The sequence below is a fragment of the Galeopterus variegatus genome, unplaced genomic scaffold (assembly GCF_000696425.1).
Source record: "Galeopterus variegatus unplaced genomic scaffold, G_variegatus-3.0.2 Scaffold453, whole genome shotgun sequence".
NCBI classification, from domain to species: domain Eukaryota; kingdom Metazoa; phylum Chordata; class Mammalia; order Dermoptera; family Cynocephalidae; genus Galeopterus; species Galeopterus variegatus.
The window spans coordinates 158,523-177,515 of NW_007726564.1; the positions used below are offsets into that span (position 1 = coordinate 158,523).

At 36.8% G+C, this 18,993-nt stretch overlaps 1 protein-coding gene across 1 annotated transcript in view; it reads left to right on the forward strand.

The window, feature by feature from the left end:
* Positions 1-18,993, forward strand: part of MAST4 (microtubule associated serine/threonine kinase family member 4) — a 168,583-nt gene that overhangs the window by 90,721 nt on the left and 58,869 nt on the right. Inside the window, 4 exon segments of the mRNA XM_008568933.1 lie at positions 5,767-5,845; positions 10,119-10,276; positions 12,720-12,795; positions 14,135-14,344. Of these exon segments, the coding sequence (XP_008567155.1) occupies positions 5,767-5,845; positions 10,119-10,276; positions 12,720-12,795; positions 14,135-14,344 (523 nt within the window).

An 18,993-nucleotide genomic window follows, 5' to 3' on the forward strand; every position in this document is an offset into this window, starting at 1 on the left:
TTTGAGAGCATCAAGCCAGAAATTTAGTGATCCCCATGAGAAAAAGCCTGAACTATATGCATGAACTATAGGGTATTTCATGTTACCATGCTTAGAATTGGGCATCAAATAGCAAAGATAAATATTTCATATTTGGGCCACTTAGTGTGAGTCAGGAGAAAGCATTGCTGTTGCCCAGAGGATGATGGATCCTTTTCAGTTATGGATCTGCTACTGTGGTTTAGCCAAATCAGAGGAGTATAAACAGTCATCTCTTCCATGTTCTGCATGTGGAATTAGTGTACTTCATCCTGTCATTGAAACCTTCACCTTTCTGGGCTCCTTTGCCCCTCTCACATAAATACTTTGTCTTCTTCTGCCCAGGAAAAATACAGAGAAAACAAAATGCCCCTTCAGCCAGGTCTCTGAATATTCATGATAAATTTGGTTTATGGTCTGAATGCCCTAGATATTTGCTAAGTTTTCCTCAGAGACCTAACCATATCCTGAAGTGGATTAAAGTAGCACTTAATAAAGACACCTAGGTAGGTTAAAAAATATATTTGTTCTTACACATGTTACTAACCAGCAAAATTCTGTGTCCTCACTGCCATTTGTCAGCATGTCATGCATTTTATATTACGAGATTCAGAAAAAAGGATATGTTTGCAGCATTTTCAGAATTCTGTATAATGAAGATTCCATTATAAACCTTGCACACACATGAAAATGTTTGTTCTTTCATTAGTTTTGTCATTTCCCATCATATGTTAAATGCCTATCTGTATCCCACCATGGGGAGGACAGGATTGATGAAGACATCATTTCCAAGGAACCTGTTGAGACCCACATACTGATTTCCCCCCAATCCCAACTTTTTTTTTCTTTTAGTTTCTCATTTTAAGTACTGTAAAGAAAATGTGAAAAATAACTGGTCCTAGAAAGCCTGTATTTGCCCAGTTAATTCGTGTTGGTGCCACTATTCCAAGTGGGAAAAAAAAAAAAACCTTTAAAAATTGATAAACAAGTGCCCATGATAGTCTTTAAAACACATCTCTGAGAAAAAGGGAATGCATTTAATTACTTTAAGTAATAAGAAAAATGCAAATCTCATTACAGCGTGCATTTAAACATGACAGAAATCATAGTCTCTTAATCCTGCCAGATTTATGAAAATGAAGAGAATTCAATAATTAAGTAGGTGACTGGAGGACAAATGAATCTAGTTTCTGTGCTGTAAAAAAAATACACAAACCCCCAGGCATGTTAATTTTTGACAAATAAACCATAAACCGTGACAGGAGATCATCACAGGAGACCTCTAGTTCATTTTGCATGAATTTCCAGATGGAACTCGCTCCACACTCTTCAAAAAGTATTAATTTAGATTAGGACATGAGTGATCATCTTTTTAAAGTTTTATTCAAGTAAATAGATCCCTGTGTTAATTACAAAAACTCAAATTGGTATATTTTTATTTAACACTGGGAGTCTTTCTCTCCCAGTTTCAAGTTGATTTTGATACAGGAAANTTGTGGAGTTGCTTAATACCGTATTTTTTCCTTGGTGGTAAGATGGAAGTAATAATATTATCCTGCCTTTCCCAGAAGTCGCAGAGGTTAACATATTGTAAATTGCTTTCACTTTCATTGGAAATATGAGCTCTTGAATAAATGCCTTGAATGTCTCCTACTTGCCTAGTTATTAGTTACCAGGTTAAATCTCAGAATATGTTTCCACAGGCAAATTGCTAAAACAGACTTGCCTCTGAGTTCAGGTCATCAGACACTTGTTTGAGCATTGGTGGGTAGAGCAACCTCCTAGTTACCCTTTGAGAATTCCTTCAGGAGTGGATTTTAGTTCGTTACAATATATCGTCATAGTTCAACCTGTTCCAACATCAACTTGTTCCCATACACAATATATCACTCCAGGTGACTATAATAATTAAATAAATCTGCTTCCTCTTCATACAGTTATAATAGCCAGGTTGATATTAGAACGTTTCATTCTTTCTTTGTTTTACAAAAAATTTAATCTGAATTTTTGTGAGTAGTGTTGAAATGATGTTTTTTGTCAATCTCTTTGTGTCTTGTGTTCCCATCAGACGTTTTTCCTTTCTTACTTTTTCATTTAATGTAACACAGAGATTTCCACCCACAGGGAAGACTCTTCAAAAAAGCCTTGTTGCTTTGGCAAGAATGTAGTCTTGTCTTCAGTTAACATTTTATTGATCCCTACTGCAAAGGAAAGACAACATTGTTAGTAGGATGCAAATTGCACTTGTGTGATGGCCTTCTTGAAAAAACAGGGCATGCTTTCTCTTAAGTTCTGTATTTTTGAGACTCCCACATTTTATTTTTTAAATTTTGTCCAATAGAGAAAATATTGCTCTGTTTTTGAAATTAGTCTTGGGTGATAGTATTACTACTGATAATAATCAGGCCTATTAATCCTTTCTCATCTTTGCTTTACCATGTAATAATACTCCCCCAGTAACCATCCTTGTAACATAATAGTCTGTAAGCTGGAAGATATGATGACATATACTTGCTTTCCATATTTTCTAATATGGATTGGAGAGTAAAATTGTCAAGTTAATTTTTTAATGTTAGGTTAGAATAAAGGATCAAAATGAGCATCATAGAATAGTAGATTTTGCCTGGAGCAAGGAAACATATTTTCACAATGCTCATTGTAATACTGATTTACATTGTGGAGTTGCTTAATACCGTATTTTTTCCTTGGTGGTAAGATGGAAGTAATAATATTATCCTGCCTTTCCCAGAAGTCGCAGAGGTTAACATATTGTAAATTGCTTTCACTTTCATTGGAAATATGAGCTCTTGAATAAATGCCTTGAATGTCTCCTACTTGCCTAGTTATTAGTTACCAGGTTAAATCTCAGAATATGTTTCCACAGGCAAATTGCTAAAACAGACTTGCCTCTGAGTTCAGGTCATCAGACACTTGGTTGAGCATTGGTGGGTAGAGCAACCTCCTAGTTACCCTTTGAGAATTCCTTCAGGAGTGGATTTTAGTTGGTTACAATATATCGTCATAGTTCAACCTGTTCCAACATCAACTTGTTCCAATACACAATATATCACTCCAGGTGACTATAATAATTAAATAAATCTGCTTCCTCTTCATACAGTTATAATAGCCAGGTTGATATTAGAACGTTTCATTCTTTCTTTGTTTTACAAAAAATTTAATCTGAATTTTTGTGAGTAGTGTTGAAATGATGTTTTTTGTCAATCTCTTTGTGTCTTGTGTTCCCATCAGACGTTTTTCCTTTCTTACTTTTTCATTTAATGTAACACAGAGATTTCCACCCACAGGGAAGACTCTTCAAAAAAGCCTTGTTGCTTTGGCAAGAATGTAGTCTTGTCTTCAGATAACATTTTATTGGTCCCTACTGCAAAGGAAAGACAACATTGTTAGTAGGATGCAAATTGCACTTGTGTGATGGCCTTCTTGAAAAAACAGGGCATGCTTTCTCTTAAGTTCTGTATATAGCATATGTAGTAACTTCCCATGTGTGGTTGTCATGGTAATGAAAATGCAGTGGTCCTTTGTGCTCCATTTGAGTAAACAGACACTGACAACTTAGGGAACTTTATGAGACATAAATTATTTCTGGTCCTTGGCTGTACAGAGTACTGAGCACATTCTTGTTTAAATATCTTTCTAGTTGTGTGTTTTCCAGAAAAAGCAAATGTAATTTATGCTTCAGAACTAATAAGAACATGTCTCCTCTTGGAATTGTTCATTCATCTGAAATATGTTCATTGATACCTGAGGGAAAGGAGAGTTAATGAATCACAAAACAAAATGATAGTGGGGGAAATTGTATCCTTTACTCTTTCCAGAGTCTAGTTTCTGATAATTGCTACTAAATGGACTGAATAATTCTTTTAAAATCATATCCTTTTCTTACTTTTTCAAATTTAAGGTGTTTAAAATATAAAGTTACAGGCATGGATTTTTGACTCTTTAATAAGTAGCCAAATAAAATAGGATCAACCTGTGTCCATTTAATAGTCAGATATCTTTCTAAGCATGTTATTATAATTATTTTCTTCTTTAAATCTTTCACATTTTCAATTGTTTAAAAATATTTTTAAAGAACATATAACTCAGTTCTCCCAATTCCTTTTATCTGATATATTTACATATATCTTATTTTGCCTCCTTCCTTTTATCTGATATATTTACGTATATCTTATTTTGCCTCTTTTTTTTTTTTTTAACTTATTTGATTCAATTGTACTCCAATCATGGTACAGAAATGACAGGTAAATTTTACTAAAATCTTAACATTGTAGTACTGTGATTTGTCCACTTGAATTTCTCCATTTTGTCTTTGTTGACCATTTGTATTTATTGGAGTTAACATCCATGGTAGCCTATGATTGTATTTTCCCTGAAAGTAAGTTATGCTAAAATGTCAGTTTTTTACATAAATGTCTAACTGTGACATATCTGAAATTCAAGTCTAATGCTGTTGAATTCTTTGACTTCAACTTATTGTGAATGTGTCTCTGTTAAATTCTGAAATTCAAGTCTAATGCTGTTGAATTCTTTGACTTCAACTTATTGTGAATGTGTCTCTTAAATTTGTCCACTTTTGTCTCTCACTTGGTAAATTAATATAATCATGAATTACAAAAAGTCTACATATGATACTACATCTGAGAATGCAATACTGCTTTTTATAAAGTGTATTTTCCCATTTTGCTCCTTGGCAAATTTGCATATATTTGTTTTCACAATGCAATAATTTTTAAAGCATGGACTTACTCAAAACTGCTAATAAAGCAATAGCTCTGGAATGCCAGAGATTTCAGAAAATTTGCTTTCTGGTATCCCGTTGCCTCGGCAGTGGTATTGTCAACTACTACTCCTGCATTAACTCATCTGAGATCCTTGTAATGACCCTCGTCCATCACCAGAGTCCAGCTGAGAAGCTCCCCACCCTATCATCATTTGAAGATAAAAACTGCTCTCTTTGGCTGGCAGCTTTGCCTCTAAGACTGGGCAGAGAACTTTACTCTTTGCATTGGTCCCATTAGTAGTGGAGAAGTTTTTATTCTGCCCTAACTATCACTGGCCAGAGCTGGACTACATGCTCAAAACCTCTTCAGGAGGCTTTTACTGTAACACTTTATGAAGCCAGGTCATGTCAGAGGCAATAACTCTTGAAAGATTCTGAGCATAAGGTCAGTCACTTTCTTAATGCTAACGTTATTTGCCACTTAAGGCTTGAGCCAGCCATGAGCCCACTGATCCCGTCTTCCCCAGGTGTGATGAGTAGAACCGTTCCCTTGGAAATGGTCAGCAGAAAGTGTTTAAGATGCAGTAAAAATCCCCCCAGACTCTTGTACCATGCTAGAATCAGGCTCTTCTAAAGATCATTGGCCCTGGTTATCAGTTTCCAGATGAGAGTGTTTATCCTCCTCCCTTTCTGTTTTTATTCATTTGAATCTGCTGAGTCTGACCGCTGTAATTATCCCTGGTATTCATTTTGTCAAAATGTATTAGTGAAAGATCAATAATATGGATCAACCCATTCACTTTCTACTTGTTTGGGTGTATTGATTCAGTTTAACTAAAAATCAACCTTTTGTATAATGTTTGTTTACCCTGACCCTTGCTGAACATTTCCACATCCTCACAGACTATGTTTGTGTCATTTGTTTGACTAAAAATACTTGGTTTCCCCGGGGTTCCCATGTAATAGAACTCCAGTGTTGGCCTAAGCTAAACTCACTTTCTCAATAGGACTGATGGACGCCGCTGGTCGCTGGCTTCTCTCCCCTCTTCTGGCTATGGGACAAACACACCCAGCTCCACAGTCTCTGTAAGTGCCTGACTTTTTTTCCTCTCCCTCACAACCGCAGAGTGATTATGCAGACAGTGTTTTTTCTGGGTGTTTCCTGTTAGGAAAGAGAAGATAAATTCTGCATGTCTGCCACTCTGAGTAGGTTACACATCAAGTGATGGCTTGACAAACATAAAACGGACACACTTCTGCTGCAAGTTTTTAAACTGTATTGGGTAAGTTAAGCCCCAGAATTGCAAGTTTGGAGAAGATTGGGAGGTTTCATTATAATACTATTTGCTGAAGTTTTGGGGGAAAAAACACAATCTGGTGTTACTATGGTCCATGCTGGTGATATTAGTGCTGAAAATGCAATTAGTTTTTTTTTCTAGTACCCCCTCCCCACCTCTGCCCTCCTTCAAGGAATAAAATGGCAGGCCTTAAATTTGTCTGTGCCTTCTAGGTAAGAATTTTCTTTTAAGGAGAGATTGAAACAGCTTAGAAGAAGGTTATGATAAATACAGAGGACAATATGGTACTATGAAAAAAGGAGAGAGGAAAAAGGATACTCTTGCCCCAAACTATAACATTTCAACAAGGGGCCTAGAAATTACTGGGAATAATTCAGTAGGTTAGATAGATGCTTTCTTAGTTTAAATTATTGATGTTGTGGGATATCTGTATCTGCAGGGCTTTGGAAACCAGGTGGTCATTTAGAAGGGCCCTGTATGGTGTAGGTGTTCAATAAATAGCCAATTAGGTAGTCTGGATGCTTTTTTACCAGCCAGGAATGTGGACCTGTGATTCATTTCCTTTCTTATTTTGTCACAATCTCTGGTTCATTTTTCAGGGATATTCATCTATTGTATTTTTCCCAGCCCCTAGCACTGGGTTAGGCACATAGATTTGGTCACTTAATAATATTCAAATTGACAAGAAACTGCAATTAAATAGATGAACTCTACCTGGTATCACCACTGCCTTATATTACGTGTTTCCAGAATTCCAAGTGTAATGTACTATGGGTTTTTTGGAGCACATTTAAGACTTAATTGTTAAAATCTGTTGGATTACTTTTACCATTTCCGTACAATATTTTATTGAGAGGCAATGTATTTTCCTATTATTCCATTTTGTTGTGGTGCGTGAATTTATTGTCTATTTAGACAATTTTTGAGAAACATGCTAACAACCTTGAGTAGTTTCAGTGGCACTCAAATCAGTGAGGATGCTTCAAAATCCTGAATGGTGTCAGTGGATACAATTGTCACTAAATAATAGTGAAGTCACCCTTGGTCATTGTGGCAGTAACCATCATTATTATTGACCCATATTTTAGATGCTGAAAATATGGAAAACCATGTTGTGAAAATGAATGCTGAAACTGATTAACCAAAAAGAAAAAAAAAACAGTAATTTTTAAAGTTTTAAATGTTGTTCTTCCCCCAGACCCCTGTGCATCTCTAATTAAAGCCAAGCCACAAATATACAGAGTATTTGGCCCTTTATTCTGTGGCTTTCCCTATATGTTCTCACTTAATCCTCCCCATCCCCATTTAAGATCACATCTTCTGACTCCAGATTCTTTTTTTATCTCAACTGTATCACCCTGTATTGCCTTCAGTCAAGTTTTATTACAGTTTGGATACAGAAATTTCTCTCTTTTGCAAGAAAAATAAGGGAGAGGACAGAATCTCTCTTCTTTCCATCTCTAACTAGTAAATCAGACACCATTTTAAAAAGTGAATTTATAAAGAAATGGAGAGCTATATAGAGTCAGACCCCATTTTGTACAAATAATTTTAAAATGATTTTTTTACAAGTATTTATTACATGCTAGGCACTGGTCTAACTACTTCAAATGCGTTGGCTCTTTAATACTAGCAACATACCCTATGATGTAATTGCTGCTGTGTTCCTCATTTTATGCATAAGAAATCTGAGCCCCAGATAATCAACTAGAGGCTATTTACCAATCCCCTTGTTTTATCAATAAGAATACAGTAAGTGGTCTAGTCCCCAGGCTCTTAACTCTTTTTAAGGAATTTACGTGGCATTTCTTAAAACAAATCTTGCAATTAATAGGCCTGACCTGGTCGTCAATCATAATGGAATCATTGCTGTCTCTATCTTTCATATGTGTCTGAAGAAGAAGCCCCGTGAGATAATTTTTATTTATACACACATATTCTGTGTTCATAACAGCTTTTCCCTCAAGTACTTATTTTATTGAAGAAGGTGGTATCATATAATTGTTGACCTCGGTGTTCCTATTTTTTCCTTCAAACTGAAATCTTAGCTCCCTGAGTTACTTTTTGCCAGAAGACATAAGGAACTGTTTACTTTGTGGACTGTAGGTGCTGTAGCACCAGCGTTCAGCTATCTTCTCTCCTTAATGGTTGTTGATGAAAGTGATGAGCGACACCTAGAGAAGATACTTATTTCCCTTAGTTTCATCGTGTTCTTGTCTTTTAAATATTAGGACAGAAATTGTGCAAAACTGCTTAGAAGTTGCAGTTTCTTTTTTCCTAAGTCTAATCGGAGACACTCTTAGATTTTCATTTCACAGGATTAGCCGTTAGTCATTTAATCAGAAATGGATTTTAGTTATTTTTTAAATAAAAATATAGAATATACACAAATAAAATCACAGGCACTTGGAAAATATAGTTTAAATTTTACAGATCATTGTGTCGTTAGCTGAACAGCACAACTGCTTATGCTGAAATATAAACATTACTATATCTTTATAATATTGTATTATAGAAACTGCAAAATTGCCAAGTTTATTCTGATGTTGGAAGTGTTTGGTCTTATGAAGTTAATCAGTCCTCGCAGAGAATATTTAGTATTGCAATTTCTTTTAACATCAAATTTTGCAGTTAAAATTAAGTTGTGGAACTTTTCCAAGGTAATATTCAGATGATAATTTTTTATTTTGAAATAAGTAATATGAAATTGCTTAGTAGGAAGACTTGCCCCATATTTCTCTTACCAGGTGAATTATTTTCTGAGCGAAACAGTGGAAATAAGAATATAAATACCCATAAATATGAGGTATGACTATAAAACAATGTTACTTTTAATAAATAAGAAGTAGAAACTTATGCATGCATATAAATACTATCCTTTACCACATGGTTATCTTGAAAGACTAAATGCTTATTTGAATGAAATCAGAACATGTATTTGGAACTTTAATTGACTTGAGAACTGGCAGCACAGTTCTTTGTGTAAATCTTAATTCTTTGAAAGTGAATTTGATTATGCTGTAGTCAAAAGTCATTTGCAAACAAGTTGGGTGATGAGATGCACTGGCACTACACTCAGAGAATATGCTAAAAATAAGAAGTCATGGGACTCAGTTTATTGGGAAACTCACTAATTCTTGACACTCTTGTAAAAGTGGTATTCCTAGGATGTTTTGTTCCATAACCTAATGGGGTCTTGGGGACAGCATTTGCATCCCTCTGTCATCCTAGTGTCACTTGAGTCTGGCCCTATTTCCATTTGCACCTTGCTTGCTCCAATCGAGATGAAAGGGGTTCTCTCCCCAGAGAAGCTCCTTGCCTCCTAGTTTCTTTAACACTGTTAAGGCTATAACACTTACTTGTACCACTGTTATCATTCAATTTATCACATTCTCTATCACTAAACATGGGCTGCAGCCCTTATAAAAAAAAAAAAAAAAAAAAAAAAGAGAGAGAGGAAAAGAAAAATTCCAATTCCAAATTTTTAAAACAATGGAATTGTTGAGAAAAGCAGCTTCTTCATCCCTTCCTCTTTTTGCCCATGCCACATATTGATGGTAATTGCATCAAAGGACAGTGTGCATTGTAAAGAGAGGTTTCATTACCTTATTTAGGATCTCACTTCATATAATTTATGTTGCTTACCTAAAAGTCACAGTGTGTGCTTGTGAGCAGCAGTAGAAGTGAGGGTATCATACTCAGCTGAGAACTAATCTGTGATATAACACAGCCAAATTTCACTTCAGTGGTCACTTTTTGCTTTGGCTTTGACTCTGTCCTATCCATTTCCAGAGCCTGGGTTTTCTCCAGAGAGGAAACTGTCTGTAGGAAACTGTATTATGTATTAACATGTATTAATGAGGTGAAATCTGGAAGGCATTTTGACCTCTCAGAGACAGCATCAAGGTATACATTTAGGCAGTACTAGTTCCTGTAATTATAACATGAAAAGGAAACAATAGAAAACGGCGGTATCACCCCAGTCTAGCACTTTGATCTCATGTTCATTTGAAGAATTTCTTTTTGAGGCAGTCATATAACCTCACTTTGGTTTGTTTCAGTCATCCTGTTCCTCCCAGGAGAAGTTGCATCAGTTACCATACCAACCAACGCCAGACGAATTACACTTCTTATCGAAACATTTTTGTACCACCGAAAGCATTGCCGCTGAGAACAGATGCAGGAACACGCCAATGCGCCCCCGTTCCCGAAGTCTGAGGTGTGTAGACCTGACTGAAAACTGTTATTTAGATGGGTTATTTGTTTGCAACCGTTTTGAGTGAAGACCTTGGGTCCTCTAATTCAAGTATGTGTTAATTGACTTATGAACTACTAAAAATAATAGTGTGGGTTTTCCATCTATGCGTGATATTGTTAATTGCCATCGAAAGGCATCTCATTATTTTTCTTTTAAATTCTCACAATTTGCTAATTGCTGCAGTAGCCATAATCATGATGGTCTTAGGCAGCAACCTGTAGAAACCTCTAGCCATTGAAAATTTCAAGATAATATAATTACAGGCAAGAGCAGTTACTATTGTTATGCTGAGAGGGAGAACCTTGGTTGAAAAGGAAGGACAGCAAGAATAAGAGGATTGAGTGAAGACCTTGGGTCCTCTAATTCAAGTATGTGTTAATTGACTTATGAACTACTAAAAATAATAGTGTGGGTTTTCCATCTATGCGTGATATTGTTAATTGCCATCGAAAGGCATCTCATTATTTTTCTTTTAAATTCTCACAATTTGCTAATTGCTGCAGTAGCCATAATCATGATGGTCTTAGGCAGCAACCTGTAGAAACCTCTAGCCATTGAAAATTTCAAGATAATATAATTACAGGCAAGAGCAGTTAATATTGTTATGCTGAGAGGGAGAACCTTGGTTGAAAAGGAAGGACAGCAAGAATAAGAGGATTTTTTTCTACCAAAATTCCATATTATAAAAGTCCACCCTGATCTTTTTATTCCTTGTCCGTTTATAAGTCTTACTTTCTTCAAGATTGTGAACAGATTTTTAGGAGTTTGTGTCACTGGAATTTTGTGGATGCCAAATGTAGCCACTTGACATTGAGTAGGGCCAGTTTTATTTTTACCTTATTTCAAATAATATGGATCACAGTTTGTTTCTTCAGGAAACAGACTCCAAAACAGAGATTCGTGTTCAGGATGTTTATTCGGGAGTGCTTTGGGGATCAACACCTATGGAAGGAAAGGGAGGAAGCAGGACTGGGCTGAGGGAGAAGCCTAGCTGCATTACAGGCCCAACAGCCTCAGCAGACCCCACAGGGAGCTCTGGGGGTGACATGGCCCATCACAGTTGTCCTTCTGGTGCTTTGGGGATCAACACCTATGGAAGGAAAGGGAGGAAGCAGGACTGGGCTGAGGGAGAAGTCTAGCTGCATTACAGGCCCAACAGCCTCAGCAGACCCCACAGGGAGCTCTGGGGGTGACATGGCCCATCACAGTTGTCCTTCTGAGCCAAATGGCCCTTCTTTTGTATTCCCACCTCAGTCATTGGGTCCATCATTGGATGTGGCACCCTGGGAAGGACATGGCCTTGCGTGAGGTGACTCCCTGCAGCTGAGGCCATTCCTGAAGGGGGACTGAGCTGATATCACTCACAGCAAGCAGGGCAACATGTCCTTCTTTGAAGGAGGATCAGGGCAGTGCATCTCCTTGTCCTCTATGAGATCCTGATGCTGTAGAATATGTGTGTTAAGGTTTTGTTATTTAAAAAATACCTGTGTGTTAGGTATTCAGTTGCATATCAAAGTTTACTGAAAAGGGTTTTCCCTTTATACCTTTCTTCATTTAGTATCATAAACTAATACTGAATACGGCTACATTGGATAATTGTGAGATATGTTCGATTATTTTGAGATACGGAATAAAAGGCCAGTTTTACTACTTCATCTAGAGGCTAAGTTTTACCAGATGAGTGCCATTTTTTGTTTTATTAAAGGAATTCTTAGGATATCTGGTGCAAGTTGTATCCACTTAAGAGTGTAAATACACTGAAGTTGCACAACTATATACCATTAGGAAGGAACATGATACTACTATTGAAATAAAGAAAAACGCAGAACAGTTGTATACCTCTGCTTCATATAGTACATAATGCCTACCTCAGCATCCCAAATAAATATTTGCTAGGCTAGAAAATAGATTTCAATTATGTCACCTGTGCCATGGAAGACTTTCAACCCTCTGCAGTGGTATGTGGCAGAGCGCAGGTGTATGATAAAAGTGTGAAATTATACTTTTAAGCATGTCCTAGATGTTGCTGTTTGTAGCAACCATATTTTATTTTATATCCTAGTTTATTAATTGGTTTCCAGAACTACACAAGCTCATACTGCATGTAGAATATAATATCAATTTAAGAATGCCTTTTGAACTAGTTTTGTATTGTAACTGTAATTATTTTGTGCTATTCCACTTCTTGAGCTTGCTTTTTGAATCCTATTCAAGAATATCTCTGTATCTGTGGGTATGTGTGTGTACATGTGTACTAATGACTGATTTTGTAGTTTGTTACCTAATAAACTTTTCTTTCAAAGGTTGCATGGTTCTTTTAATGCAACTGACTATTTATAAATAAAAAGCTTATTTTCATTTCATGCTGTGGCAAGTTTAAAAGGGTAATTTGCTTTGCTTGCAGCCCTGGACGTTCTCCCGCCTGCTGTGACCATGAAATAATTATGATGAACCATGTCTACAAAGAAAGGTTCCCGAAGGTAATGAATTGAATTTAAGATGCCTAGCATCTAAACGAACAGGCAACATAGGTTTGGAGTCTGTGAGGTGGTTTTGTTATGGGAAGTAAGGGTCTAATCCAGTAATGACTTGCATAAAACAGCACCGTAGCCTTCTTAGAAAATAACTAAAGCAATTTTAAGCCAACATCTGCTGAGAACTGGCCACTCTATGTGTGCTGAACTGGCTTTAAAGTGAACCCTGCTGGTTGTGCACTCCATACTGGGTGGGCCTGGTGAGGTGCTCTAGGGAGGGTCTGCTCTGGGTCTCTAGACCCTTTGTGCTCCTTGTACCCATGTTCTGGGCCTGCTGCTGTCTTGTCAAGCAGAGACAGTTTTTCTCCCTCAGAAGCCTGGGAATTGGTGTGTCATGAAAGTTGGGTTTTTTTCTTTTACATCTCATTTTTCTTTTGTGATTTCCCATATCTTTAGCCATTATATTTCTAAACCTATTAATTTAGAAGGGAAGGAGCAGTTGTGATGCTCCCCAGCTAGACTGGTAAAGGGATTATTTAAATTGAGCCAGAGAGCGATTCATGAAGGGGTATTGCTCTCCAGTGGCCCCCATCACCACTCCTCATTTCCACGTCTTTTCCACCAAAGTGTTTCTGCACACTTAGGAGAAGCCAACCTTCCCATGTTTTTCCTGGCCCTCCCCAACTACCTTTGTTGCCCTTGGCGAGAGAACAAAAGGAAATCTTTGGTTTCATAAATCAAGAGTAGAGTACTTATTATTTGTAATGAACCCAACATTGATGTCATTGATTACAGCTGTTCTAGTTATTTATCACATGTCACTTGCTCACCAGGGAAACAGATACTGACTATACCTAGTTAATGCAGGATAGGATGTTAGAGGGGAGCAGGAGGAAGGAGGAAGAGGGAATCTCCCTGCATTTATAATTAATGTAAGCGAAGAATATTGTTTAGGCAATAGGTGATCACAGGGAATAAAACGAGAGTCAGAAAAGAAATTTTAGTTTTATTTTACCAAGGGAATGCCCTTGGACTTTGGCACATTTTGCAGCTTTGTGTGAAAATGGCAAAGGTTATATCAGACGCGTGCTCCTGGTACTTTAAAAACCTAACCAAGAACTAACTTTTGGCTCACCCTATGGAACTTTAGGGTTCGCTCTTGGTGTTGTATAACCAATGGGTTTGTCATTATAGTATCATACAGAAGGGAGGTATTTTTAAATTCAATTTTTAGATTTCTATTTAACAACTTGTGGAGGTCTCTGAGAATGCTCAGTAAATGTTATGGTTGAATTGTTCACGTCTTTCCTTGTATTACATTTGGGTGTATGTCTTGTCTTAACAGGCTACAGCTCAGATGGAAGAACGTCTAAAGGAAATTATCACCAGCTACTCTCCTGACAATGTTCTTCCCCTAGCAGATGGAGTGCTTAGTTTTACCCACCATCAGATTATTGAACTGGCTCGAGATTGCTTGGATAAATCCCACCAGGGTCTCATCACCTCCCGATACTTCCTTGAATTACAACACAAATTAGATAAGTTGCTACAAGAGGTAGGAACCATGCATCATAAAAAGTTTTCCGATTTGTTCTGCTTTTCCCCTTAAAAAAATATTTTTATGAGACCATTTGCTTATAGTTTGTAACCATGAGATGGAGTTCACATTTCAGGGAAGCAAAGAAGAAGGTAAAAAAAAAAAACACAACTGATTGCTACTTGCTATGAATTGATTCTGCTCATTATTTATAGTAATAGAAAGTTAATGCAATAACCTTAATAGGAAACTTGGGACCCAACAATCTATGACTCTGGGATAAGTGGTTTTTGAAGGATTTTGAAGCGGTGATTTTTTCCCCCTTACCCATAAAGTTATAAATTGCCTGAGCATATGTGCGTTATTTGATGATGCTATCTAGTACTAATATCTGGAAAAGCTAAATGGAAAATTGTTGGCTTCTTCCAGGCTGTGTCCTGTTAATTAACCTGCATGTGGTGGTGGGTAGTAACGGCAACTTATATTTTCATTAGTGTCAGTTCTTCTAGCAAAATATCCAATTTCCAAAATGACAGATAAACACAGGACCTGTCTAGGCCTAACACTTGCATGCCTAGCTCCTGATAACACCCAGGACAGGAAGAGTATGTATGATGGAATGGAATTAGTGTATGATATTGCTCTTTTGACTGAAATTGATCAGCCACAGCCTGTAAGTGAAACCTATTTAGCCTATGTATTTGGATGCATCATATTTCTGTATCTCATAGGGCATAAATTGTGCCCATGTAAACATAATCATATGTGGTTTTCTCTAAGCATGAATATGTAAATAATTGCATAGAACTGAAGGAAAATGCTAGCATCATAATTTCTGAGACACCCATCTGTCCTTGCCCCTGTGGAATTTAGTTCTGGTGAGATAAGAAGATCCCTTTCTGGCTAGAAGCCACTATTTTACTTCCTTTTCCTGTCCAAACTTCCCAACAAAGTTTTCTATACTCTGTTTCAATTTTCACATTTCAACCTAGTGCATTTCACTAACACAAGGTCTCTCAGACTGTCTTTAGGAGTGAACACATTGGTTTTTGTTTTTGTTGTTAATTTCCAATTTGGCATGGACCAGTTCTCTTATAAACTAAAACGAAAATGAATTTATAGGGAAATGATCATGCACTTGGGTTCTTACATTTGGCAATGTAAAATTGCTGTAAGAGTTCAGTGCTTATTCTTGATAACTACTTATCTCATCACACACTGATAATAGCTCATGGACTGGCACCAGGCTTTGGACCGCACTTTGAGTGGCACTACACTCAAAAAATGCAAGGACTCTGTGGGAAGGGATATTGTCTGCTTTGCTCACCTAGGACGGTGTGTGATGCCTAGAAGAACTCAAAGTTGAATGAATGGCTTCTGACCCCTCCTTAGGGAAGGGATATTGTCTGCTTTGCTCACCTAGGACGGTGTGTGATGCCTAGAAGAACTCAAATCTTCGTTGAATGAATGGCTTCTGACCCCTCCTTCTAAACTCACTGATGTCCTTAAAGTCCTATCCACTGGACATTTTACTAGCACAGGCCTATTTTACCAGAACATTATTGCTTTCAGCAGTGTTTACCCCCCCCCCTTTTTCTCTCTCTCCCTTCCCCCTTGCTCCTTTAATATATTCTCTTATTCTTGTACTTCTCTGATCATTTCTTCTCTGCCTCTTCCAAGGATTTCTTTTCCAACTCATATTTTCTACAAGTTAGTTTTCCCATGATCTCATCCTTGGTCCACTGCTCCTCACCTCGCTCGTGGTGATCTTGTTGGCTGCCTTGGATTAAAGACCTGTGGGCTCTTATGGCTTCCAAAGCATATCTAAGACCAGCAGCTGTGTCTCAGATTTCAGATTCATGTGTCCACCTCCCTACTGAATATCTTTCCACCTGGACAGCCCATCAAAGCAGCAGACCCAAACTGTCTCAAATGACTCAGCATTTCCTCAACCAAACCTGCCTCTCCTGCATTCTTTGCCTTCATCATTGGCACCACCATCTACCCATCTGCTAGTACTCTTAAGTCTTACTAGACTTCCTCTTTCCCTATATCCAGCAACCACTAGACTCTCACAGTTTACTTTCTAAATATTTCTCTAACTCTTCCCTCCTACTCTGTAACCACTTCCTATCTCAGACCCTCATCCTCACTGTCTATCTCCCTCCAGTCCTAACTCCTCAAATCCATACTTCTGTGCAGCTGCAAGAACATCTGACACTCTTCAGTGGCTCTGTTCCGCCTACCATAACATGGTTCCTAGCTATGCACTGCCTCTCAATGCATTTAGCCACCATTCATTATAATGATCTCTTTGTGGGTCTGTTCTCACCTTACCAGCAGACAGTGGGCTCTTTGAGGAACAGGGATCATCTCTAATTCTCTGATGCCTAGCTCAGTGCTTAGTGTTTATTAGTTCCTCAGTAACTATGGAAGAGAGGGAGGAAGGAAGAAAATACATATGTATGCATGCTAAAATATTTGAACTGCTGTGATGTATCATCAAGTAATCCAATTCTGCTATTCCTTTTAATCAGATGAGCTTCTGGAAAATGCTGGAAACATTGTGTAAATTACTATTTATGAGAATACCTTGAAAATTATGTTTGTTAAATGGGCACTTTTGAACAGAAGAGGCAGACCAGAGAGGAACTCTGCAGTCAGCCGTTGTGAGATACTCCTTCCTTAATTCTACAGTTCTGTCCCAGGATATTACCATGATTACCAGTTTAGTCCTGTGTATTTCATTCTTTCGTAGGCATTCCCTAAAAAGTGTAGAATTGATATCTGAAGGTATTTATGTTGAAATCCTCCACTTAATTTTATTCCATATAACAGATTTGGCAGATTGCTTCATGGCAATTAAATAAAAAATCTTAGGATTTTGAAGACCATGTGAATGACCTATGTAGTAGAAGAAAATTTGTTGATTTTGGAGAAATTTCTCTTTTAGCCAGAGAAGCATATATATTTGTGGCATAAAGGTCATTGTTGAGTATGAATAAGAATGTTTTCCTGTTTATCTTTACAGATAAACAGTTTCACTCCATTTGTAAAAATTAACACTATCTTCAAAATCACATTTATAATTTCATTCCAGAGCTTGGAGCTAATTTGTCTCAGGGGAATTTGCCCATTCCAGATAGAGCCAAATTGTGGGAACTTGCTTTGGTTCCCCTTGGTGCAGATGTCAGTTCCACTGTGACATTCTGTCCCCTGCAGGCCTATCTCCCAACCACTTTTTCCATTGTCAGTCTTTTGTATAACCTAGGCAAGGTTCCCCTAAGGCTTCAGCAGCTTAACTGATGCATTTTTAAAAACCTGAGGTCTAGGTCAATTCCAGCAGAATAATTTTATGTCTGCATTCTTTTTTTTTTTTTTCACTTAGGTGTGTTTATCTAAAGAAAATAAAATACATAGGAAGCTCTAACCTCTCAAATCTGGGTCACAGTATTTTTTATAGTGATCAACCCTTAAAATACAGACACAGGGTATCCATTAGTGTTCCCCTTCAGAGCTTACTGCTAGCAACCAGGAAACAGACTCTCTTCTCAAGCTAATTCACTGTTTTATTTGTTGATGTTTTATCGAAGCTCTTCCTTCCCCTCCCCCCCATTAATTTAATTAAATGTAGATAAAATATCATTTGAGTTAATATAATTTGTATGTTTTGACCTTGGTTTGGCTGATAATTCTTAGACGTTTGAATGAACTGATTTTTTTTATGATTTTGAAATGGAATTTATGTAATCTAAACAGACTATTTTTAAGTTTTTTAAGATATGAAGTCCTCATTTCCCTTTGAAGAGACCATCAAAACATGCTCAGGCTTTTTAGATTTTCTTTATATTGCTGAATTTATAAAGCAGTAATTATTATAGGAAGAAGAAACTTCAGTATCCAACCCAAATTATCAACCAAGAAGTTAGGTGGTTTTTTTGTTTCATCTTTAAGGTTTTCTATTTTTAGTTTGGTTAAAGGTAAACTATAAAGAAGACCTATAACCATATTTCTTGGCATTTATTGTATCTTCTGAAATCATTTTTGTTGCAAAACAAAAATTGAAAATTAAATTTAAAGGCAGTTTCAATATTTTAGATATATCCTTATATATGTCCTAGTATCCTTACTACAATAGAATCTGTAGTTATAGTTACTAGCTGGTTTTCTCTGAACACATTCTATTCTACTGTTATTTACCAAAAGTCATTTTCCCTTTTTTCTTTTTTTCTTTTTATTTTAAACGTTAGCTATTTTGCTTTTGCCTATGTATGGTTTCTGTACCTGTGTTTGGGAAATTGCCTTTGATTTAATGGCTTGAATTCAGTAGACGTATTACTGCTAAGTGCAATCATTTTTTCTAAATTTGGTCTGCCAGTTCTTTTCATGGCGGAACTAGTCCTTGCCATGATAAAGCACCTTCAATAATGATTATAAATGTTTATTACTGTGTCTGTGAAATTATATTATACCATCATCACCTTGATGTGTTTTTTTAATCCTTAGAGAAAACTAAATCATAAAAACTTAAAATTTAAGAGATTCTAAAAGTGAATTTGCATAAAAGTTCACATTAAAATTTTTAAAACTTCTTTTTTATGCCTGCCTTGATGTAGATTTACCTCATTTTTCCACAAAAATATCGAAAATTTAAATTGCTATTAATA